Genomic DNA, 25,643 nt, shown 5'->3' with positions numbered 1-25,643 from the left:
AGTGGGTCGTGGAGTCTCCAGTCAAAGACCGATGGATGCCTGTTCCTGTTCTCTTAGCCAGAGAGTGACAAATGCCCAGGCAATTGGCAACATAATGGCACAGCAAAGCACAGCACAGCACATCGAAGGAGGATGCTCATCGAGTGTGATGGCCTAATCAAGGGCAGCCTAGCCTCGCTGTGCGGGTGGAGTCGAGTTCTGCAGTCTGCACTTTGGTGTCCTGGGCCAGGCCCAGTGACTGCACTGCCAATCGTATGAAATCAGCGCGGAACAGCCAACTCATCGATGGGGCAGGAGGCAAGTAGAAGGTGGATACAGATATAGAATACTTTTCAGGGATGCTCTGGTGCTTATCTCCGACTTGCGCTGCTGTGCACGTTGCAAATTAACTTAATGTTGCAGTTTCCTGGCGGGGATGGGTCGTAGCAAGAGTGTGGCAAGTTGCTTGTCTGCTTCCTGCTGCAAAAGTGTCCTTGAGTGTTGCTAATGCCCCGGCACTAGATGCACGGGAAGGAAGCGCAGACACACAGACGAACAGACACACAGAAACACGCAGGACTAATGGGCTAATGCCTTGCCTTCATTGCTGGCTGCCACTTGGCAACTTTTTCCTTGTTAAGTTTTTAATAAAATAAGAGATTCCTCATTTCCTCTTTCGCTCTTGCCCCAAGAAAATACAAGTGGCTGCTGTTGCACTTCATTTCTATGGTAGAAATATCCATAGATACTCGTAACTTGCCGCATGAAAACATCAACAGCAATTCAAGTGGAGTCTCCTCTCCACTCCACTCCCTGACTCCCTGACTCTCTCACTCCCTGACTCGCTGCCTCTCTGCTGCTCCTCTTATGTTAGCGGATATTATAAATTTTCAATTTCATATCCCTACTCCTGCTGATCCTGCTCCTCCTCCTCCTCCTGCTGCTGCTGCCTTTTTGCCTTTTTTTTTGCCTTTTCCGCCTTTGACTTTCGTCTTCGGTCTTCGGGCTTCGAGTTATTTTCGCAGCGCTCTAATGAGTTTTCCCCTTATGCCGAAGCGCTTAAAATGAAAATATGTTTGCTTTGTGGCTGTGCTGCCGGATTGCGGAGGAGTCCTCTGCATCCCATACACCCATTCACCCACAATGCATTTCGATGGAAGGCTTCTGCTCAAGCACTTTGCCACTTTACTCCGCCTTCTTGGATCCTTTTTTATGCGATATGATGAGAGCGCAGCGTATCCTTCAAGTTCTTTTACCATGTCCTTTTGTTTCCTCCAAATGCAAGCGTGCCGCCGCCGCGCGTGCCTTACATCTCCCAAGTAGGAGGTGCCGTGGCATGCTGAGGCGTGCCAAGAGACCTGAAAGCCGCAAAAGGTGGAGACAGTCTGGCCAGGCCTGGACTGGTACCGTCTGAGGCTGTGGATTTATGCTCCATTTTCCATTCTCCATTTTATTCTGCATATGCTCATTGCTATTTTTCTCCATTCTCCATTCTCCATTCCCCATTCCCCATTCTCTATTCTCGTTCCGTTGCCACTCTCTGCGCCTCGCCTTTTGCGGGTTATTCCATCGATTTGGGGATGCCGCTCCGTCTGCCACAAATGGGAAACTTTCGAGGAATGTTCTCTCAGAAAGTTACCTTATTTTCTCTCTTGTGAAAGTTTAGTATCCCGAATTGGGAGATTATTAGTTTATGCAAGCTGCTCGCTGCATTTCTCAACTTTTGTTGGAAGCAGGCTTTTGGATAGTCGCAAAAGAGTAATAGTTGGATAATTCCAGCGGATAATTCGAAAATAAATATGTTATCAAGCAATTGAAAAGCTCAGAAAAATTATATCCTGGCAAGTTCTTAAGCCGAAAATGATTGGAGTTATGCCTTGACCTCAAACTGAAACTGGCGAAGAGCTGAACATGTTTAGAGATTGCCGAAAATTCAACCAGGCTCTGTACTCTTCTCGGCCATATTCTTTTTTCAATTTATGTAGATGGCTTGGGATCTCCCAAATTTTGTGTCTCAATGTTCAGTCCATATGTTCTATATGATGATGATGTTCTAATGTACATTAGTCGTCCACTATATAGAGTCCAAATTTTTAATAATATATAAAAAACCATTAGACACGTCAGCATTTGAAAAACTCGCGCTCGACAACGCATCTATTGAGTACGTCAATAAATTTAATAATCTAGGCTTCGTCCTCAACAGCACATATCCGCAAGGTGATGGGGAAACCTCAAGGATTACTCATAAAAAGATTTCCCACTTCTGATAACGTTGCTTTTTTATGGAATATAATTTTTTGCTACACGGATGGCTTTAGTAAGAAAAGGTTGATGTACATACATACATATGTATGTTAAATATAGAGTGAAAAGGTCAGGTAAATTTTCACAATTCTCCGATAAAATATACATATAATTTAACTCTGAATAACTGGATAAACGCAAGTGCTTGTATTTTTCTTCCTAAAATAACGACTGCCAAAGACCAAGATTATGCCCTACAGTGTCCAGAAGTAGAGACGTTTTTGTTTGCTTAAGATGCGAAATATCGGTAGCTCTGAAAAGCCAATCTTTTTTCACGCAGTTCTGCTGTGGAATCAGCTCCCACATGACATGAAACACATTGGAATCGCAATGCAATTTTAGCTTTAAACAAACATAAAAATACAAAAAAAAAAATTCAATAAATATTAAAATATATTAACTAGCAAAACAAAAATTGAATATATAAATACAAATAAAAATATAATATTATTATTAAAAAAATGTTTAGCATTAAAAATCAAAACGATGCTTGCACTCTGACACCAAAATTAAAACCAAAAATATAAAAAGAATTTTTACTAAGGAAAGTTTTATTACTGGGGGTAGCTTTGTGGTCTTTTTACAAAGAAATGCAATAATATTCTCGCAAATTCTAGCGTCGCAGCTGTAAAAATAAATAATAATTATTTTTGAGTTCTATTTTTTGATCAAAACTAATGATGAAGTTCAAGTTTTATAAAACTACTCAAAACTAATGAATATCATTGAAGAAAAATTCAAATAAAACTTGAAATAAAATCATTACCTTGTAATTTCGATACCATAACTTATAATGATTACGGTACCTGATTTTAAGATTGAATAATTTTGCGATTAGTGTCTTAAATAGGGGTAAATATTGTAGCACTAGGATAAAGACTAAATAAATAAACACTGAGAGGTGCCTTTCAGCAAGAATAGGAGAGCCTAATGAATGATAATTGGAATCATGAAACCACGCCATAAACAATAAACTTGACTTGATATAAGACTTAAGATATAAGACAACTAAAGTTATCATTCAGATGCGTCGCGTTGAACCCTATTAACACATGCGGTATACATGCAGTAGCTTTCATTAGAAGGCTGAGATTAAATTGCTCCTTTTCTCAGCATTGGTCTTGGTTTTTATTACGTTATAGTTTTTTATAGTTTTTATAGTATAGAAAATAGAACAGTTCGAAATTACAACTCAACTCAACATGTCGGCCGTAATCATTGGCCGGATTCATCATTGATCTGGAGAATAGAGGTCGCATCAGCCAAAGGTGATCTCCTTTATACAACATTAATATAGGACATTTATATTTATAGCCTGTGCAAGAGATCAGCATGATATGTGACCAAAAAATAGTCGCTTTACTAGACTTCTTTGAACCTACAATTGTTTCACAATGTTTCGACATATCTTCGTTAAAGTTTTCACATTCTTTCCACAATTCCGCTCAGTAATTTCCATGATGCAAATGAAAAATGCTGAAAATAATTATCATGTTGTAGTATGGGTGAGGTTTTGCCCTTATACCCATACGTACTGTAGAACCCGAACCCGAACCCGAATCCGAAAAACCGAAACAATTTCAACATTTAATTTCATGCTGCACTTAGTGGCAGGGCAGGGCGGCTACGTATAGTACGTACGCAAGTTGTGTTTAATTTAATTGTTCATAATTTGTACTCTTTATGAGAAATTGCTGTCGTGTGACGGGTGACTGCATCTGATAACTTCCATACTTCCTCCCATGCAGGACTCTACGTGTACGTATGTATGTATGTGTACCTATATGAATTACTGCACGGCAGGGGAAGGGGGGAGGAGGGATAAAAAAGGGAAAAATGTCAGCCACGCAAAAATGTCAACGCGACATGCAACAACATGAACCGCAACAACTGCTGCAACAGCAGCAGCAGCAACAACAATGGAGAGAAATATGCAACTGGTAGGCAGGGTCGGCAGGGGAGTAGTGGTGCTACTACATGCCAGCAGTTGCAGCTGCCGTTGACACAGATTTACAAACACATACACACTCCAAACACACACACATACACCAAGGCAAAGGAATGCACGCACACGCAAAAATGTGGCCATAAATAAGCGTTGCATAGTTTTAAGCATGCATTAAGCTTGAAATTGTGGGTGTGGCTGCCTCCTCTATGGGATCTCTGTGAGGTGGCAGGAGGTCGGGCCTTAGTCCCATTTCAAGAGGCTGCTTTTAGACGATCCGAGTGCAGTCGGTAGACCTGCCCCAAATCGATTTTGGATAGGCTATTACGGCGCCACATACGGATACGGGCACAAGTACGGGTACGGGTACGGGTATGGGTATTGCAGAGCTAGCACTAGAGTGGGGCGTTCAAGTGGCGACCCAAATCGATGCGACTTAGAGGTAGTTAAGTAATTCCAGCCAGTCAGCCAGCCAGCCAGCAAGTGTGATAATGACTGGGTATTACCATATTGCAGGCTGAGCTGCAACCAAAAATTAGTGGGTCGATGGGCACTTGAGGCAGGCAAAAAGCCTCTTTCAGGTCGATCGACTGAAGGAACACGCAACATTTTATTCCTGATTGGCCATTAGATTGAAGTTCTGAATCGATGAACCATTTGCCAGGAAAAATAATTAACTGAAAATGTAGGCAATCTTTCGTTTTTCTATCCAGATGAGTTGCTGTTCCTCTGATCGGGGGTAATTTAGCATATAATTCTTGAAAGTAAACGTATAATGCTCGGACTTTTATTCATTTCGAAACAACTTTTCTGTTGATTACCTTTGGAGCAGGTCAATATTGAAAGTACGAAAGTTGCCCCTAGTTTGAGCTTGGTTGTTTGAGCACGGATCCCAAGACAAGACTCAACATTTTGGCAAAAATCTAACTGAAACTATCAGCAGAGCAGAGCAAACAGCATTTGGCTGTCCGAAGAGTCTGTCTGTCTCCTTGGCTGGCCATGTTGGGGCAACCAACGCCTCATTAAGAGTTGGTTCACGCCCACCTCCTGGCGTGAGGAGCAGGATGGGGGCGGATGGAGGCCCCGTTTGCCATCTGCCGGCACTCGAGGCGTGCGAAAGTTGAATTTTAATTTGAATGTGACCAACTTTATGACTCCGGAATGAGTTCAACGAGGCTGGAGCTGTAGCTGTAGCTGTAGTTGGAGCTGGAGTGTGCCCAGTGCTTCGTGTTGCGGCCATGTTGTTTGCACTGCAGCCGCGTCCTGTCCGAGCAGAAGGAGTGCAGCACGCAAGAGGACATACACACGAACAGATGCCTATAATGTGCCCTCACACAGCCCACAGATACTCTTTAAGCGCTTTAAGCACTTTAAGCAGTCCCTGCCCTCACTCCCCCTTCCTGGAACGAGTATTACTTTGCATATTTTTCCGCTGACTGATTTCCGATTTAAATGCAGTTCATGCTCTCGCATGAGAGTACATTTGGCTGCTGCTGTCGTTGCTGTTCTCTTATTGAATTCTCATTTGAAGCATTTCCTTTCGCTATTCGATTGTAAATTCAGTGGAGCTTATTTTTATAACCGAATAAATAAATATTTGTGTTTCAGGGCTGGCTGTCGTGGGCCCGGCTCTCGTGTAATCATAAATAAAAAGAGAAAATTGTTTTGTGGTCATAAAAACTCTGTCAGAGCGAGAGAGAAAAGTTGTTTATTTCTGTTTCCCTGCGTATTGTACGTACATATATGTATGTGTATGTATTTAAAAAGGATATTTTTCTCATTCTCTGGCTGTTGTTTTTCTCGGTTTTCCCTCTCTCTCTCTCTCTGTCTCTGTCTCTTCCTATCGCATTTTGTGCGGTGCGTAATGTGGCAGCTGGTGCTGAGGATTCCCGGGATGAAGCAGAGCAGCAGCGGCAGGTCCTGCTGAAGCTTTATTATAACAAACTTGTTACGAAACGTGCCAGGGCAAGCAAGCCGGCAGGATATATGTAATAAGGATATGCTTGCCATTAACACAACGTCTTTGCCCTTATCCGCAGGAAGAGGCAAATCCTTGGGCAAATAAAAATAAACACATAACATGGCCAGGCAAAGGGCACACAAAGGGGAACACGGAGGGAGACACAGGAGACGGACTGGAGGAGGATGAAACATTTGCTTATTCCTGCCATAATTCGAACCGAATAACCCAAATAGAACCCAAAAGCCCACACATACGCAGAGAGAGAGTGGGAGAGACGGAGAGACATGCACGCACACATTGAAAGAACAATTAAATTGAAATTGCGACACACGCACACAACACACAAACACAAACACAGCCCCAGACACAGGCACAGGCACAGAAAGGACTATGACAATAAGGGAAACCGGGATAAGAATACGAATACGAATATACAATACAATAATAATTCCAAGACATTTGTATAAATTTGCAATTGCATTTTATTGGTCCGCTCCATTTGCTTATGTGTGTGGGGGTGTCCTTCTGTGTCCTGTGTCTTCTGTGTTTGTGCCTGGCATACATGATGTGCGTCTTTATCGCACGCGTTGCGTATACGCCAAGTGGAGGCTAATGGAGAAATCAATGCAATCAGTCCAAGAAATTGAACAAATATTCTCTCAGCCTTTCTCTTAGCTTGTTTTGGCTAACTGGCCAAAGTAATGCCATCGATGGAATAGCTCATTAGTGACTGTAATTATAATTGTTGCCCCCTACACAAGAACCAATCCAGGACCATGGATTGCCTATTGCCTATTGCAGATGGGAGTTCGAGATGTTATTTATCATCAAAGTAATATCTTTGCCCATTTCTAAGGACTTCCCTGGACAAATGCCATGCCCCATGGGATGGCTCCCTTTCTCTGATCAATCCATTAAATCTTTATAGAGGGGACCTCTTTATGGCATGGGATTGTATGGTATGGCGAGAGCTCTTTCAAATCACATTTCAATGTATGCCTGAATACAGCGCAGAGCAGAGGAGGAGCAAAGCAGGCACTCTGTGTGGCAGCCACAAATCATCATCAGCTGCCAGGGCTTTAAAAAAAAAAACTGTTGACAATGCAGGGAGACATCAACAGAGGAACAGCAACAATTTCATTGACACACTTTTCTCGCTTTCTTGGTGGAGAAAAAACAACAACAGGACAAATGTTGACTGGCAAAATCGATGGCCTCAAAAGGGCCAGAACAGGCGAGAATAAAACAAAATGAAAACCGAAAGCAAAGTCGCAGTAAATCGCACAGAAGTGTGCCCCTGTCGCAGCCCCCAGCCCCCAGCCCCCATGCCCCAGTCCTCAGTCCCCAGTTCCCAGTCCCGGATCCTACTCCCAATCTGTGGCAGTTGTACGTGTCATTTGGCTGCAGTTTTATTTGCTTGGCCATAATGCAAGTTTATGTTTATGGCCCTGCTCTGCTCTGTCCCAGCTGCATCCCCTCGCCTCCCTGGAAAAAACTCCTGACTCTGGGCCATTGAAGTTAGCTGATCTTGCACTCGGCTAAGCAGAAAACACACAAAACTCGGGATAGACACAAACGGAGAAGTGGATGACGATGGCTGTTGGCTGCTGGCTGCTGGCTGTGCATTTCCCAGAGTAACACTTTTGCATGCTCTTAAAAGACATTTGAATGAGTTCAAATGATGATACTAGATCTAGATACTAGTCCCAGTTCGAAAGAGAAAAGTAAATACTAGAAAGAGTTTTCTGTTTATGTTTATCGATGGTTTTAAGCACAAACAGTAGGTACTCGTACGTAACAAATTTTGCAAATATATTCCCCTGGCGAAGCGAAAGAATTCCAGGAATAAATATAGTACATACCCTTTCCCATAGAAAGGGAGAGCGAGAGCTCTTTCCTCCTGACCCTAATCGTTGGCACATGACGTCGCACGGACTTTCACGATGTTGCAAATTGTTAAAAATAGATTTTGCTTGGCATTTTGCTGGCCAGACCTGAGGCCACCACCAGACCACGGCTCCAGCTCCAGCACCAGAACCAGAACCAGCTCTGGCTCGTAGTCGGGACATGGACTTGGGCACGTTTCCATTGCTCTGCCGAGCAATGAAATGTTCTAATGCCATTTGCAAGTGGAACGGAAGAAGAAAGGGCCAACAGGGAGCAGGGCAGAGGTAGAGGCATCTCCGAGTCAACTCTGGACGGGATGTTGGCTTTTCAGATGGCAGACAGACGGGCGGGCGACATTTTTTCGGGAGAAATAAAAATGGAAAGTTGGCATAAAAAGTAAACAGCGGCAGATGGAAATACGGAAATAGGGAGAGGGGATATAAGGGATACTGGGTGACGAGGAGGAGGTGGATGTGGAAGGTAACTAAACGGAAAGCAAAAGCCAATGCAACAAAAGCGAAGGAAAAACACAGAAAATGCAGCAACCTCTCCCATTCGGAGGAGGAGGACTGGGATGGAGGATGGGAAGAAGTCAGGTCAGGGATTTGGATGGTGAATGCTTCGCTCCCTGTGTGTGTGTGTGTGTGTGTATGTGTTTTTGGTTTTTTGTTTCTCCTCCTGCTGCTGCTGCTGGTGCTGGTGCTGTTGGTGTTGCTTTGTTGTTTCAGCATTTTCTTTTTCGAGTGAAACTCTCTCTGCAGTGGGGAAAAAGTGAAATTGAAATTACGTATACGCCGCGGTGCTGGTCCCGAAGCGAGCATTAATTTAATTAAGGCGAAAACAACAACAAATTGAACTGAAAAGCCGGCCAAATGAGTGCGCCACGACGCATAGTCGAGTCTCTTTTAGAGCCAGCTTTGTGTGTCACTGGGGCAGCAGCTGCCAACGGAGTGACAGAAGGAGGGGGTCTGGGTGGGGGGTGTGGCCAGAGAGCGGTGCAGGGGTAAGTGCAGAAGAAGTGGCATCAACGTTTGCCCGACAACCGCAAGCTGCATTTTTAATTGCGCACACGTGCAACACTCCCGCCCCGAGGACAACTCAAAGGAGAGACAGAGAGAAAGAGGAACAGCTGGAACGGCTGCTGGAGGAGCTGAACGAGCTGAAGGAGCTGAAGGAGGAGGAGCTGGCAGAAGGAGATGCGGTGGTGGTGGCTGGCTCTACTTGAACTCATTTGGCGTGGAAATTATGGCACGCTCAAGTTGATTTTGACAGGCAGCTCAAACACACAGCATACACCACAGCACAGCACACAGGCTGTCCCGTGCCTGTGCCTGTGCCACACTGTGCCGCGCACGCATCCTTGAATCCTTGAAAAGTTTTGCGCAAATGTTCGGCACGTTCTGCGTCCCCGACCAGGTCCGTGGGGGCTTTGATCCTCTACGACATAGCCTGCAGCTGTTGCCAATGAGAGGAGGAGAGGCGGGGACTGGGACTGTGCCTGGCAAGTGGCAAGTGGCTGTGGCACCTAGACCATGCTGCCATTTTGTGTGTTGTTTCTGCTGTTCCTGCTGCTCCTCTCGGCTGCTCGCTGCCCCTTAATTGATATGCAATAAACATTGGGCATTGAACGGCAGACAGGCGTATCAATAGAAGGTCCTGAAGGAATCGGCCTACTGAACGGCCAGACGGACGGACGCACAACTCTGACAACTAAATCCGGTCAGGACTCCGTTGCTCCATGACCATGCCCCATTTGCAATATTCTCCGTCTCTTGTTTCGCTTCGTTTCGTTACGTTGGCTCCTTTCTTTGCTCCTCCGGCTGCCGGCCTGCCTGCCGCTTGCTGTCTGTCAAGTATTCAAGTTTAATGCGCTTAGCTGCTGCTGCTGCCTCTGCCTCTGTTGCTGTCTACTAAGGTTCTGACTCCGACACCGTCTCCGGGTCTCACTGTGGCTGTGGCTGCTCTTCTGCTCCTGTTCCTGCGTCTGCTCCTGCTCCTACCCGTCTTCCTGGCTGATGTTCATTTGTAGAGCGTTTAAGAAAATTGAGTTACAATGTATTTTGGTAAATTTAGCAAAAATCTTTGCCTCCTAATTGAGTCTGTGCGGTGTCGAAACCAGAGGATATTCTCACATTGAGTATGCGCACTGTAAATTGCATTACAAGGATATTAAGCATTAATTAAGTAACCATGTGCTTCATGTGCGCTGTGCTTCAAAGTGCTTACGTGCACCGTGGCATTTGATTACATCGAAGAAACCGTTAACAAGCTAACAAGTTGTGAAGCATTTAATCTTTCATCTTTCATCTAGTACAGCAGCAGGCAGGGCACGCGTTCACTCGCATGAAATATAAGTACTGTTCGTGGATTGAGCAAGTAATTGGGAAGCATGAACCATCAGCCTTTTTATCATTGCTCCCTCGGCTGCTCAGTATTGCCACCTTGGGGCTCACTCGGAGAGAGGGTTCGCCTAGTTTCGGGGCTGACAGACAATTGGGAGGGAAGAAAGGTCGGAGCTGAGTACTCCATTTATTATTTACGATTACAATTTTGGCTTGGGGAAAGAACCAACTAGCCCCCAACTAATCGAAGTAACTCAATCTGGTTGTTTGATTGGTGAAGAAGTTGACTCAGACCAGGCATGGTATGACATTCAGCAAATGTGTAATTAAAAACATACATACTCGTATATGTATTACCGACGATGGGACCAGAAGGCACTAAGCCTGCACAGCCTGGCTATAAATTTGGGGGATTATTGGATGTACCTACAGTACGTATATTCTACAATTTATTTCGTATCTCGTATAAGTACTTACTCATTTTGTCAGAGGCAACAATGCCTATGCGGCTGTGCCTGTACGGCTGTTGGCTTTTGGCTGTTGGGTTGGTTTGTTATCACGTATACGCCTAGTAGCGCATGTTGGTTAGCACCACAGAAAAGAATGAACTTCGTACTTAATATATGTATTTAGTAATATATGTTATGTTATGTAATTCACAGTTTTATTTGAAGTGTGCGTTTGTCGTATCGCGTTTCGCGTATCGTTTGCTGAATAACACGGAAAACAGAATGGTATGATGGGTGGGAGGTTGGGGGGAGGGAATTTGTTATCACACAGAAACACACACACGCACACTTTAGACACACAGATACATCCACAGAGTGAGACAAATGACATCTGCTGCTTCTGCTTCTGCTGCTGCTGTTGCTGCTGGGAATGTTGTATGCATTGTTTAGCCTTTTTCTCTTTGGTCCTGGTCCTGGCAATTTGTCTGCTCTTGATTGCCATTTAAATGTGCATATTTAATTTATTTATTTATCTATCGAATGCCCCACTACCACCACACCGCAAAACAGGACACATACTGGGACCCACACACAGTCATCCAAAACGATCCAACACGAAGCCACTCAAATGCAATTTGGGTTTTAATTTTAATTTATTTATGACATTTATTTAAATTCTACCAAAATATTTGTTTGAGGGAGGATTTTTATTTGAGCTCAACGCAACGCAACGCAACGCCATTTGTGTTTGTGTCTTTGCCTCGATAATTTATGCAAATTATTTTCCAATTCTGGTTCTCTGCTTAATGGGGCATACACATGCACATACATACATACATACATGTACATACATTTGTACGTATGTATATGCCGGATTCCGCTCCAGCGGCCATTATTTATTGTTGATTTGAACACAGCTATGTTCTTGGCGGATCGGATCGGATGGCTGGAGTGGAGCGGAAATTGAATTAATTTTGAATGATAATTCGCTTTAATAAAAAGCCGATGAAACTTTCAAGTGTTAACTGAATAAGCCAACGAATAAATCGAAAACGGCAGAGAAGATACATTCTATGCTAGTTCTCTTTTTTTTCGAACTAGTTTATCAATTTTTATTTAAATTTCCATGGCATCCCCATGTCCTTTGAGCCAAACATGGCCCCTCCTCCCCACCCTCTCTCGACATTTTGCTCATAAAGGGCCCTGCCGCCTGTCTGTTCCACTTAACCGCCCCCTTTGCTGGTCTTTGCACACTATGAATGGAATTTGTATGCAATTAATAAATTGTTGGCTCGTTTCTCACGGAATTTATGCGCCGCACAATTAAAATTAACGCCTGAATACCTATATACTCGTACTCGTACGCATACACTACCATATCCATACATCCTGGGGAATGGGGAATGGGTGTGCATAATCCCCGTTGGGATGCCAACAAGGGGATTAATACAAAACGGTTGATTAAATTTGTATAAATGCCATTTATTTATTCAGTGTTCTCCAGGCAGGCCGATCTCATTATCTCAACAAAGTTATTAACTATTTACCATCGATTACAGGAGATGTAAGAAAGGGAATATCAGTATAGCAGTACGGCAATGAGGGGGTCTAGGTATTCTTGTTGAGGATAACTAGACGGAGCTAAAACTATGCCTTACAATCTGCAATCTACGAATGGGGAACCGTGGGAAAAGGAATACCCATCGAAAGACTCTGAAGGATTGGGACCATTTTGTATATTCTGTGGATATGCTATTAGTACAGACAGAGCAGCAGCCACTTTATTATACATTTATTATCCGTGTGGATAATATCCACTGCAAATTAATATTCCCTGGAAATGAATACACCCACTACTGGCGTGGCGTGGCGTGGCATTGCAAAAAGTGCACATAATTGTCATTTTAATTAAAATAAAAACGCTCGCTTCGACAACTCTCCGATTTGTTAATGAAAATGGCAGCTAGGCAGTGGCATTAATTAAATTATAGGCTGGCCGGTGGGCGGAATCCTTTCAGATTGGCCCCGTTCCAGTTAACCGGAGGCCAGTTGTTGGCCAGTTAGCCCGCTGGCCAGCTGGCCTGCTGTCCCGTTGACCAGTTGGGCAGACAAATTTGGGTTTTTGGTTCAATTTAAAATAATTAAAATCCCGCATATAAGCCTCGCCCGAATCCTTTTTCCGACTGCTAACCGAACCTTTTTCCCAACCGCAAATATTATAATGCGGCCCTGAAGCCTCAGATCTCTCGCTCTCGTGTCTCTCGCTCCCTTTCTCTCCATCAGTCGCCGGAATTGGAGCACTTGAGCGTTACTAAGCAAGATTTATGAGCCGCTGGGGAGGGGCGTGGCATTGGCATTGCCCTGCCCCTGCTACTGCCAATGCCCCTCTCCGTTGGGTATTTTTTTGTTTGTGGTATTTGCCAAGGTCTCTCGGTTTGCCTTGTTTGCCTTTCTTTGCGGCCTCGGAGAAGTTTCTGCTCTGCAACTGGCCTTGCTCTTTTCTATCCCCCCCTCACTCCCTCCTGGATACTCGTGGGGCCCTGGCATTTAAATAATTTAAAGCATCTGAGCATTTTGGGCAATTTAGTTAATGGCCTGTGCCTGTGCCTGTGCCTATGCCAGTTGCCTGCCCCTGTGCCCCGCAGAAGGGTTGGCTGCCAGAAGTCCCCAAAACGGGCTCGTAAATAACGCCAAGCGAGGCGATAACGATTGGGCCTCGAAGCCCAAACCAAACCCAAACCAAACCCAAATTCGGATAACGCAGGCCAGGCAGATAAATCCTTAAAATGGCTTTAAGACGAGGACGGGAACGGGGCCCCGTTCGCAATGATGCCCCATGTGACGCAGGTTCGTGCAACGCTCGTTTATGTGGCACACTAGTTCAAGGACTCGCCTCCCCTCCCCTTCCTCTTCGTTTCAGTCCAACCCAATTACGCAAAAAGTACAGAAGAGCCACATGTACTCGCACTGAGGGGAATAAGCGTAGTCCTACTGTGTGTGTGTGTGTGTGTGTGTGTGGGGCATCCAACCTGCTGCCTGGGCAACCTTTAACCCTAAAAATGCGACGACCCGACCTAGAAATGTGTACGCTCTCTCTCTGTGGGCTCCACACCCATATGGACTCGATGTTATTTTTTGCACAAAGCTAGCGTGCCATGAATTTTTGTTTAAGCTTATGGCCCGCACACACACAAACACACACCCACAGAGGCAAAGCACACGACGAGGAGTCGCGCAAATGTGCCAATGCCAGAGTGAATGGACGCCAGAAGGAGGCGGCATGCGGGAAGGCATGTGGCATGCAGCAGCAGCAGGAGGAGGCTTGACTGACAACGACAGAGCCATCAGAGCCCCAGCTTATGCAAACGTTCAAGGACACGGCATGCCAGCAGCCGTTGCATTGGTGTTAGTGCGCCTGCAGGTTATGCAACACTTTTTTGTTTGTCCATTTTCTTGTTTTCCTGTTTGCCCACGGTCTGGCAAATGCTTTCGCTTTCGCCTTCCTTTTCTCTCATTTCCTTGCCTCTAATTGCTGGCAATTTGTCAGGCTAATTTCCCAAAACTTGACACCTCAACAAATACAAATACAAGTACAAATACAAAAAAGCACACACACACTCACAGAGATTCACCCGCGATTGCTTCTGCCACAGAACACTTACAAATTAATGACGTCAAAAATAAAACTTGCTCTGCTTTGCCGCTCTGCCTCTCACACACTCTCTCCTTGGTCCGAACTGCTCGCTGTGTGTGTATGTGTGCTGTGTGCGTGTCCCTTGTGCGTGTGAGCAGCTGTCTGCTTGTGTGTGTGTGCATGCTGTTTTCACTTTCACTTTCATTGATTTTCAAGCATCGCTAGCAAAAAAAAAAAATACAAAAAAATAACATCGCTGGCCACAGCTCCCCGCATCAACTTGTTTTCCATTCATTACCAGAACAAACAAAAACCATAAAAAACAAAAAAAAAATACTCTTCACTTATACGCTAATTTTTGCACGGAAATTACAGTTTGTTTGTTGTATGTATTTTATTCGTTCGTTTGGGTTTTTATTGAACACTTTCGCTGGTCGTCGGGCACTGGCGCGTGGAATCTTTGCGTGGCATCATGGTCCGCTCGGGGCCACTGTCGACTGTCGTCTGACGGCGGAGACGGGCCAGATGTCAACGTCGAACTGCGCTCGCTGCCAAAACTGAACTGAGCTCTGACGCTGGCTGAAGCGTTGCCATGGCCAAGAGGCAGCAGCAGCAGCAGCAGCAGTGGCAAAGGCAGTGCCAGTGGTGTTGGCAGTGGCTGTGGCAGCAGCAATACTGGTTACAGTTTTTCGCAGTTGGCGGCGCAAGCGCAGATGTCTGTTCTCATTTCTGTTTGCCGTTCCCTGACGTGTCTCTGGTCACAGTTCGCATCACACTGTTGCGTTCTGTTCCTCTCTCTCTCTGTCCCTGTCTCTGTCTCTTGCTCTGCTCTCCCATCTGCTGCTTTGTTTACATTGTTTTCCTCTGATATTGGAGGTATGGTGTGTATATTTCTGTGGCAGAATTCGTCTCTCGTCTATAAATAGAATTACGCATACGCCACGTGGACGGGGTGGCAGAGTGTGAAGGTGCGAAAGCAGTCCTTCAATTGCGTGATTGATTGTCGACATCTATTTCTAATCTTCCACGGAACTTCTTCCTTCAGCTGGAGCTATTTTTATTAGCTTCCTACACATACACAAAACTTATCCATGCAGGACTGTGTCCTGTCCTGGACCACGTGTCGAGCAAATTACTTGCCCGGAGCAACTCAATTTAAAGAATTCGAAGAGCCAACAAGCAGACCGCAACATGCCTCAAAGAACAACGTGTGTGGGTGTATGTGTTTTTCCTTTTCTGTAGTTGGAAAAGAGAGAACAATTTTCACGCTGATTGGTTTCTAGTCATTTTTCCTTCGCTGTTCGCCGTTCGCCTTCGCCTTCATTTATTTTGTGTGCTGCGCTCTACACAAAAAAGTCAACGAGCCAGAGCCAAATGTCAACCAACCATTTCTCTCAGCCCCCCTACACTGTCGGAGCACCCCTCAAGGACCTTTGGAATTTAATAATGAAATAGCCTCGTCCTTGGCCTGTGAGAACAATTTTCAATTTTCCACTTTCCCCATTTCGGCTTATGGCCTTCGGTCTTCGGGCTTCGGTCTCCGGTCGAAAATGCGTTTGATAAATTTACCAGCAAAATGGTTTTCCCATCCCATCCCTTTCCCTTTTCCCAAGGAAAAGAACTCGCTGTTGCAATTGGCAGTGTGTGGCAATTACGGTGGCAGTTCCAGGTTGCAGGTTGCAGGTTGCACGTCGCGCTTTGCACGTTGCAGGTGCAACTTTGCAGTAGCCTAATCAAATAACCATTTGCGATAACTAATTAAAACTTGTTCCCCCGCTGCGGGATAAATTAATTGAAGAGCAAACTTTCCTTATGTGTGTCGCAATCGCGTTGTCTGCCATCGATTATGGGGCTGCGGCGGGTCCCTCCCCCGCCCTAGGGGGTGGCCATAAAAAAACAACAATTTAAACACATTCCCAAACAGCAGTGGGGCGTGGCTTGTTCTGGTGAAGCGAGGGGGTATCAAAGTCAAAGCCGAAAATAAGGATACTAAGGCCATTGAGCCTGACGGCGGGGCCGAGGCCCAGGCCCGAGGACGATTTTTATCAATGAACGATGGGCCGAATCGACAGAATGGGCGGCGGGTCGTGGTCGTGTCGTCCTTGTGCGTGGGAAGATTGTAGCTGATGTGTCGATGGGAGGATGTGTGTCATCTGAGAGGAAAATCCCTTGGGTTTTTTGCTAATGGCAGTGCAAGAGGAAGGGCAGATTGAATACCCTTAGCACACAAGGACAGTTTGCAGGCCCAAAACATGACAGCTATAAGCATACCTATAGCATACATACATCTTATGGCGTGTTAATGAAAATTAGGAGTCTGCCTTCCAGTGCGTGGGCTGGCACTTTTCGCTAAATTATAGTATTTTCATCCTTTTTGGCCCAAAAGTGTATGGCAAATGTTGACTGTGAACCCCACAAGTAGTGCCTCAACATCCATTCAGCAAATGCTCTTCCAACGCTCTGTCATGCCTTTCCGTCTGTTTGTCTGTCTGCCACTGCCAGTACCACTGCCACTGCCACTGCCAGTGCCACTCAGCTGGCGGCCATCCCATCCTCAATTGAGTGCCAATCGAGTCGGGATACTTGCTCGTTCGTTCTTCGCAGCGTTCTCGAACTTTTATGACAGCATCGAGTATTCGGCGGCTAATCATAACCGATAACCGCCGCTGGGCGAGATTTTTATGCTCGTTCCCACATTCCCACTATCTGTGGAAGGACCAAGTTTTTTTCGGGAGGCTTCGCTGCTCATTAGATGGAAACTGTTGCAAGATTCGGTCTCCGTTTGGCTGCCTCTTGCCCCTTGCCTTTGCTCTCTCTGGGTAGGTGTGGGGGCTTGGGTGTGGGTGGGCGCTGGGCGCACTTACACTTAATTGAATCCTGCGGGCGTGGATGATGGTGTGGCCTCGAGGCATGCCAAAGCGTTTAGCAGCCAAATACTCTGTGCCGGGCCCCCGCCCGGCGTCCTGTTCCATCCCTCAGCACTCCGCAGAGGCTTTGTTGATGTTCCGGAGCAGCAATGCGCTTGCTCCGGCTCACATCCTGCCTCCGGCGCATCGTCATCCACTGAGCCAGTGAGCCACTGAGCCGCTGAAACGGATGGGAACGAATGGGGAAAAATGGCAAGAAGAGCAGGAAGAGCAGGAAGAGCGAGTGCCCCTAATTCAATTAGCAAGTTCAGCGCCAAAGCGGCAAATGGCTCGTTAAACACGCTGTGTTTTCATAGCTGCCACTCCCCCAGTCTCCTGCCGCGACCGGCACCTTGCCACGCTTTGCATTCACCCGGACTCTATCCGGGTTTTGTGTCCTCCTGCTTAATGCCACTTCACTTGTGTGCTTGCTCGTTTTTTAAACATGTTTTATTACATTTTTTGCGCTAGCTGGCGCCATTTCGCAGGCAGCCGGAAGTTTGCCACACACCCACACTCACACCCACACTCTCTGCACAAAGTGTTGTATGTGTGTGTGTGTGGCAGAGTGAGCACTGAGCAAATGAGGAAAATGTTATAAATTGCCGAAAAGTCCACCATCCTCGCCTTTTCTTTGTTTCCTTGTTCCCTCGTGTGTTTTTTTTGTTCCATCTTTTTGGTTTTGGTTTTGGTTTGGAGATAATGCATGGCAAAAATCTTGTTCACTGACCAAATGTGCGGACCCTGTCCACCGCCTGCCCCCCACACACCACACGGCTGTACCTTCGGGATAATTATGAGCTATGCATGGAATGGTGCGGGGCAGAGCATTCCCGAAGGTACGAGCACCGTCTAATTTATGCACAAATAACCCCAGCAAATTATTCGCTTTGTTCGCCTCGCCAAATATGTTGTTCGAGTGAATTGTGTTTGGTTTTCTCCGGAAAACTCTGGTCAGCAGTCCTTCATCTTCCGCCTTTGGAGATTAACCAGATCCCTCTTCTGGCCCTCTGCTGGCCCAGCCATAATCGCCTTTTCTTTCCACTTTTGACCATATGGCCATACGGACCATCGTTAACTGTATATTCTCTGTGGATGCTGCCCCCCACTCCCACAGGGCAGTGGGACCCCACTGACCGTTTTCCAGCAACCAATTTCCCCAATCCGCTTGCTGTCCGCTCTTTGCTGTCCCTCTGTCCCTCTGCCCCTCTATATCCACACTGTCCATTCATGGCTTTTTCTTTTTGCTTTTCACACATTTAGTTGGGTTTCAGTTGGCGCTTTTCCTCCATTTTTTCCTTTTTTTCGTGCTGCTGTTCCTGCTGCTGCTGCAGCTGCAGCAACAAAAGTCCATTATCCTTTTCGGCGTTATCGGTAATCAATTTCAGTCCATGGTCCATTGCAGGGTGGGTGTCTGCAGGGGGGAGGTGCTGCAACGCGGACAACAGCGGAAAAAACTTTTCCAGTTTTTGGAGCCCTTTAGCTTTGGGGCAACAAAAGCTGGAGCACCAGCACCACCACCAGCAGCAGCAGTGGCAGTGGCAACAACAAGAACAATTGTTAGTTTTGAAATATGCACGACCCTCTGGGCGGGGTCTCCTCTGGCTCCAAACACACACACAACCCCCACCGGCGCTCCCCCAACACGCATGAGGGGCCTAACAAAAGCTTTTTGAATTGTTGTTTGCCGTTGAAAGTGCCCCATATACCCATGCCCCGCACTCTGTTGCAAGCGTATTTTGCACTGCAATTTCAGTCGCCCGTCGAATAATTCAATTCCAATGTGGAGCAATTTCTGTTATATTGTTGCCCCGTTGTTGCCCCATTCTTGCAGTTGTTGCAGTTGCTGTAGTTGCTCTTGTTGTTGCTGTTTCTGCCAGTCACTTACATAGTTGTCGAGTTGTTGAAAACTTGATTTTTTTTGCTGCTTGTTGCCAGCTTTGGATGTTGGCTACAAATTGGCTTGTCGAATTAGATGGCGGGGGGCGCTGTGCGGAAGGCGGCAATGCCTGCCAAATCAGGCTTCAGCCTTGCGCTAGATTTGAGCTGCATGTCCATGTCGGTCCTAATTGAATGCGGACAGACACCCCCAGCAGCTGCAGCAGCAGCCTCTAAATCCTCTAAAGCTGAGACTGGGTTTGGAACTCGCTCTTCCAAAATATAATTACACTTTCTATACCGATACAGTTATCTAAGGCAAGTTTTCGTGGCACAGCTGCTGATGCTGCTGCTGGTGCTGCTGAATTATGCAGATGCCTCTGATGCAGCCTGCTCGTCCTGTTGTGTGGCATGGAGGGAGATGTCTGTCTGCTCTTTCTTTTGGCGAATGGCGGATGGCAGGAGCAGGAGCAGGAGCAGGGGCAGGGCAGCGAAAGTGAAATTGTGGCTCACTCTTTAGCGCTTTTCAATTTGGCGGCTTGCCTCTGCCTCACTCTTCCCCCCCATCCCACTCAACGGGCTTCGGTTTGGCTCTGCTCTCACTTTTCAATTAATTCTTGCGGCGCGGCTGCTTTTTGGGGCTTGCCGCGTTGTGGCATTTTATGTAAGCACTCCCTTGTTGGCTTTTGAGTTCCCTAAAACTACAGAGACGGGCATGTGGGATCTGTTAACTACGAGAGCGACTTTGTGGAGTCTTAAGAGCTCTGTATCTCTGATCGAATTTCTCTCTAGAGAATTCCAAGCTGCCTGTTTATTTTTTCTGCTTTACATTTACATTATCATCCTGATCCATAAATTGTCCTAGAGTATACCCTGTTCTCTCTATCCATGCCCTGAAACACGGTCGAAACATTTGGCTTTTGGCTGCCCCGCCATTAGTTTCGACTGTTTCTGAGTGTCTTTTCTATATGTGGGTCAGTGCAGATTTTGGCTAGTGCTCTCAGAGAGAGAGAGAGAGAAAGAGAGAGAGAGAGAGAGAGAGGACACGTGGCTATTTGGAACAATCGGGAGGCCTGAGCACCGGCTTAGCCGAGGCTCCTGCTGCTCCTGCTGCAACAATGTGGGGCGAGTGTGTCGATTAGCAAATTGAAAATGACAAGCGAGGGGCGCAAAACGAAATGCCACAAAAACTGGGGCAGGAAACAGCTTATTATGCTGAAGATGATGCAGGAATGGAATGGAAAAAAATATCCAAGAGGGCGACCGACTCTAGCCGGGGAACTGGGTCAACTGTTCAGCGAGTGGCTTTCGCTGTGGCTGCCAATAAGAGAGCATTGTTGCAGGGCCGGGGCCCGGTCCGGGGCCGGCGAGATTCAAAAACCGCGATGTATACGATGGATAAATCACAATTTCCAGTGGGTCCAACCATGAGGTCCACTCGGCGTATGAGTAATTTTCTCTAAGCGGCTTATCCTGCATGTCCCCGCAAGTCCCGCAAGTCCGAGTGACTGACTACTGCCATGCGGAGGGGAGGGCAGGGCCATGCAAAATCCGATATACGATTTATTTTGGTTAACTGCACATCCAATAAACTACAGCCATGATACGTATAGCAGGGGGTAGGGCAGTGGGCAGGGGACAGCGGACAGTGGCCAGGGGGTAGGGGGCAGGGGGAGATGTGTAAATATTGACTTTCGAAAATCGAAATCGTCAAAATGTTCATAAAAGTCCAATGGAAACCGTTCAGCGCAGCAAATATTTGGCTCTACGAACAGACATGACTCCCAGTCCCAACCAATCCGAACCACTCCCCTTTGTCCTTTGTGTGTGTGTGTGTGTGTGTGTGTGTGTCATGTCCTGCGGATGTGCTGGGCCAGGAACAACTTTGACCAGGAGCCATCCCCTATCCCCTCTACCCTCTACGTTCTCCCTTCTGGACTGGACTCTTTGCCATTTGCTGACTTCGCTGAAGCTTGCTGAAAATCACAGCGTATAAATAATGAAAAGCGATTTAATTTTTAACAGCTGCAGTTTGTGTGTTTTTGTGTTTGTGTACTCGTACTCTAACGGGAAGCGAGAGAGAAGTTACAGAAGGACGGAGTATCGCGTGTTTCTCTGTCCGTGTGGAAAGCATTCATGTACTCGTACTGACTGACTGACCAATCCAATCCAATCCAATCCATACCGAACGAACGCCACATTTCACACTTCATTTGGGCACGACTGGCGATGGCTGTCATCAATGGCTGGGTCTTTGCGGGCTTTGTATGGTATTTAACGAGTTCGAGGATGACTAAGTCAGGTGGCTACGGTGGCTCAGGTTTGTGGCCAACTAATGGGAGTGCTCAAGAGATGACAGACAGATGATTTATCCCATTAAATGTACGCTAATTAAGGCACAATCAGATTGTAGATGGCTGGATATACTGGGTACTTAGTAGGCATTAAAATGTCATCCTTTTATATCAGCTTCTAGATGAAAAGCTAACTAGGACCCAGAGGACTCACACCCAGAGAAAACACTATTCTAGCATTCAAAGCTGCTTCCATTTTGGGTAACATCTTTTATGCCATGTTCCGAACCGAAGAACTCTTTGACTTTTTATGGCCTTTGTGGCTTAGTAGACACACACACAATTTCCCCAAACCACAAATGGGGGGACCGGACCCCACATGCGTATACTCGTATTCCCTTCAGCACTAAGCCAGCTTTTACGACCACTTAGCTGGGCTGTGCTCCGCCTGGCCGTAAAGAGAACTTTGGCCATTTAAAGTAATTTTCATATTTTAATTTAACGCCGCAGCAGATTGAATCCCGAGGATGCAGCCGCAGCGACAGCCATCGCCACCTGAAGTGCGCGGAATGCAAGAAAGTGTCGAAATGGGGCTTGGGTTTACATTGGTCATAATACTTTCATAATTGGTCATAAAATGCTGTCCATTAATGTTGTAACTGATTAATTTTCAACTTGTTCCTGTTCCCGGACATCTATTTAAAATGGAAGGAAAAGTTTCCTTCTTTCGCTCCTTCGCTCCTTCGGTCCTTCTCTGCTTCGCTGCTTCTATCTGTGCATCTTTTGCTGGGATATAGATACAGCTCCTACGCTTACAGCAAAGTTGACATTCATTAAGGCGCCAGATCCCCTTCTGGGGAACAAGGGGAGCCCGGACAAGAGAAAGAAAGTAAACTGAAAGCGGAAGCTGCTTGGCTCGCCATTTTCTTCCATTTCCGCCATGATGGTCGTCTTCGTCGTCGTCGTCGTCGTCGTCGTCGTCGTCGTCCACATCGGACAATGGCAACAGGCGAGGCGATTCTGAATTAACAGAAGCAGAAGCGGCATGGCTCTGGCAAAGAGTGCTGTCCTGTGCTGTCCACCTCCTTAGTGGCCACCTCCCACTCCAATGCCACCCTCTCTTCTGGGTATCCATGGCCCGCTGGCTCATCAAAAACTGTTTGAAATGAGTTTTTATTAGTTTTTGTTGCTGCCATTTTTTTCTGTTGTTGCTGCTGCTGCTGTCACTTGTTGTTTGCTATCTTTCACTCTCTATCTTTGCTCTCTCCTCGACCATTCTGTCTGTGTGTGTGTGTGTGTATTGGGGAGGTTTTTTTGTGTGCGTGTTAATTAAATTTCAAATGCACAAAAGAACTAACGACACGTTGAGAGAGAAGGGTCAGCCCAGAGCGGGGATGGTAAGGGGGGAGAGCTGGACCGGAAGCGGGCTGAATAATGCCAAACCCATTCTCGCCTTAATTGCATCCATGTGTGTAAATGAAAATGTTTGCCATGTTTTTCCTCATATTTTCATCTCCTGCTCCTGCTCCTGCTCCTCTATCTCTTTTCTGCACTGTTTTGGCATTTTTGCATTTGCCCCACAACAATGATGGCAGATGGGAGGAGGGGGGCCACAACAGGAGCAGCAACAACAGCAGCAACAACAGCAGCAACAACAAGGACAAGTTGCAAGTTCAACGGAAAAGATTTAGTCGGACCAGCGCCAAGTTCCGAGCCATAAACTTTATTCCGGAGCTGTATTCCGGCTTTCCTCTTTTTTTCTCCTTTATTTTTTGGCATTTGTTTTGCGATGGTTTTAATTAAGTTTTAACTGGCGCTAGACCAAAAATGCACCGCACTTCCGGCCCCTCCCCCGGAAGAGTTGTTATAATTTACACACAGGCCCCGAAAAACACAGAACAGAACAGAGCAGAACAGAAAAGAGCTAAATAAAATGGTATAGAATTGAATTAAATAGAATAGAATAGAGGGAAAGCCTTGCCCCTGAGGCAGCAGTTAGCTTTCGGTTTCGCTTGGCCTGGCTAAAGTTGATGCTGCTGCTGGTGATGACAGGCGCCAGGGAAATTGATTAATGTGACTTGTAAATGGCGCCAGATGGGGACTAGAACTGCCTCTGCGTAGCAACTGCAGCAATTTGTGGCAGAAATTGTTGCGCCAAAAGTGTCACATGCAACTGTCCCCCTGTCATCAAGCAGTCCCCGTCACCCTTCTCTCCTACGGCTATTAGCCAGAGTCCTGACACCCGGGATCCCTGGATCCCTGCGTTCTGGGGTCCTGGGGCTGTGTTTAGTTAATAGGCTACACAATAATTAACAGCCGCCAAGCAAACAATTTCAATGTTTGCCCGGGAATGAAAAATGATTTCTGGCCATTGTGTGGCGTGTTTCACGTGGCAGCGCCTCATAAATTGTGCTCCTCGTTGTCGTCCTCGTTGTTGGAAAATTTTATTATGCGAAAGTGAGTCGAGTTAATGTGTTTCCCCGACTGAAGAGCGAACGCCGCCAGGCAGGGCCCAAAAATTATGCACAAGACAAACAGCAAACATTAGCGGAGCGACCTCGAGTGCTGTGCCGGGATCGACTGATGGATGTCCTGTAAATATGTAAATATGTTAGTGTGGATCTATATTGCCAGACCCTGAGCTACATGTTGTAAATCTCTGATGAATGATTTCATTTGCTCGAATCAGTTAAGAAGGTGTCAGACGCACGCTGGGAAAGCAGTCTTTTATAAGCGATAGTCCTTTGCAGACTAGGAAAAACGGAACAGTATACCCTTTATGTGCTTTTATGCTAGGCTGTAGATTGCTCTGAATGTTTATTTTTTTGAATTGGGTTTTGGCTTGCCAGCAAATTTTACAAATTGTGCTTCATTAGGCAGGTTTTCCTAATTGTCTGATGATTTTACTGTTTAAAAGCTAAGAACTCAATTCAATTCAATACTCTTTTTTTCGAGTCCTTTTCCATATGATTTCCATATTTCCATTTCCATTGAATGGCGGTGTCGATGTGACCACAAGCATTTGATTTATCCCATTTGCTATTTATGTTTGCTGGACTGCTCCTTGGCCGTTCAGGCGATTGCTTTTCCGTTTGTCATTCCATTTCATTTTTCTTAGTTCTCTCCTTCTCTTCTGTCCATAATTTATGCCAAGACGTAAAGAAATTGCTTGTGCCACAACAGCCGTAACAACAGGCCAGTCCCGGAGCATGGCCAACAGCAAGGCAGTCAGAGGCGACATTGGCCTTAACAATATAATGGGAACATGGCCCTGCCCTCCGCCTCCTCCTCATGCTCCGCAACCTCGTTCTCACGGGAGGGGGAAAGCGAAAACGAAGTTAACTGGCTTCGTATTGGCTGGTTACGCGGTCGATGCAAATTTTCTGTAACGCGAAATATGCAATTTCTGCATTAAGTCAACAGACAGAAAGAGAGAGAAGGTGAGGGACATTGGCGCTGCCAGCCTGCGTGACATTTGTTTGGTTTTAATTTCGGTTCAAAGGTTGCCACGGCAATGCCAGTCTCCATCACAGCGACTGCCTGCTGGTCCTTTCTCCGCCTTCTCCTCCTCTTTTGCCTGATGCAATAGCCAGAGGGAGAACGACAGAGGAAGCGCCCTGGCAAAGGCAAAACACTTGCTGTCGACAAAATGGTGAATGCGGAATTGAAATATTGCATGAATTGCTGGAATGCACTATGCCGCACTCCTCCACTCCCCACAGCCTCCCCCGCAGAGGGAATCGGCCAACACACGACGCCGTGCAACTATTTAATAAACATCAGTGGCACAATCTCCCTTGCACTCCGCCTACCGCCCTGCAGCACTTAGTTTGGGTAGGAAAAGCGTTTGATGTCTCGCTCGGCTGCATTTAATAAGCCACAGTAGGAGGTATGTATGTATATGTGTGTGTGTGTATGTCTGTATTTGGGAGGGGACTGGGATTGGAAATGACTCGAAGTCAATGAGGCTGCTGCCTTGGAGATCTCCAGGGAACGGCAAAAGGAGCCTCACAAGCACACATACTATGTGTAATTCCAAAGATTGGGAGGGCGGATTGA

General features: G+C 46.2%; 1 protein-coding gene across 3 annotated transcripts in view; it reads right to left on the bottom strand.

The window, feature by feature from the left end:
• Nucleotides 1–15,104, bottom strand: part of LOC6900385 (uncharacterized) — a 48,821-nt gene extending 33,717 nt beyond the window's left edge. For 2 of the 3 annotated variants that reach the window (XM_033384292.1, XM_033384294.1), the window contains exons 1-2: nucleotides 14,880–15,104; nucleotides 10,901–11,133 (exon numbers count right to left, since the gene is read on the bottom strand). In XM_033384292.1, the coding sequence (XP_033240183.1) occupies nucleotides 10,901–10,904 (4 nt within the window). In that variant the 5' untranslated portion in view covers nucleotides 10,905–11,133; nucleotides 14,880–15,104. The remainder of the gene's footprint in view (nucleotides 1–10,900; nucleotides 11,134–14,879) is intronic. The other variant, XM_033384293.1, reaches the window with a different exon arrangement.
• Nucleotides 15,105–25,643: the final 10,539 nt, after the last annotated feature.

Source organism: Drosophila pseudoobscura, chromosome X (assembly GCF_009870125.1).
Source record: "Drosophila pseudoobscura strain MV-25-SWS-2005 chromosome X, UCI_Dpse_MV25, whole genome shotgun sequence".
In the NCBI taxonomy this organism is placed as follows: Eukaryota; Metazoa; Arthropoda; class Insecta; order Diptera; family Drosophilidae; genus Drosophila; species Drosophila pseudoobscura.
Note: the sequence above shows the minus strand (reverse complement) of the source record. Positions and strands in the feature narration are given on the sequence as shown.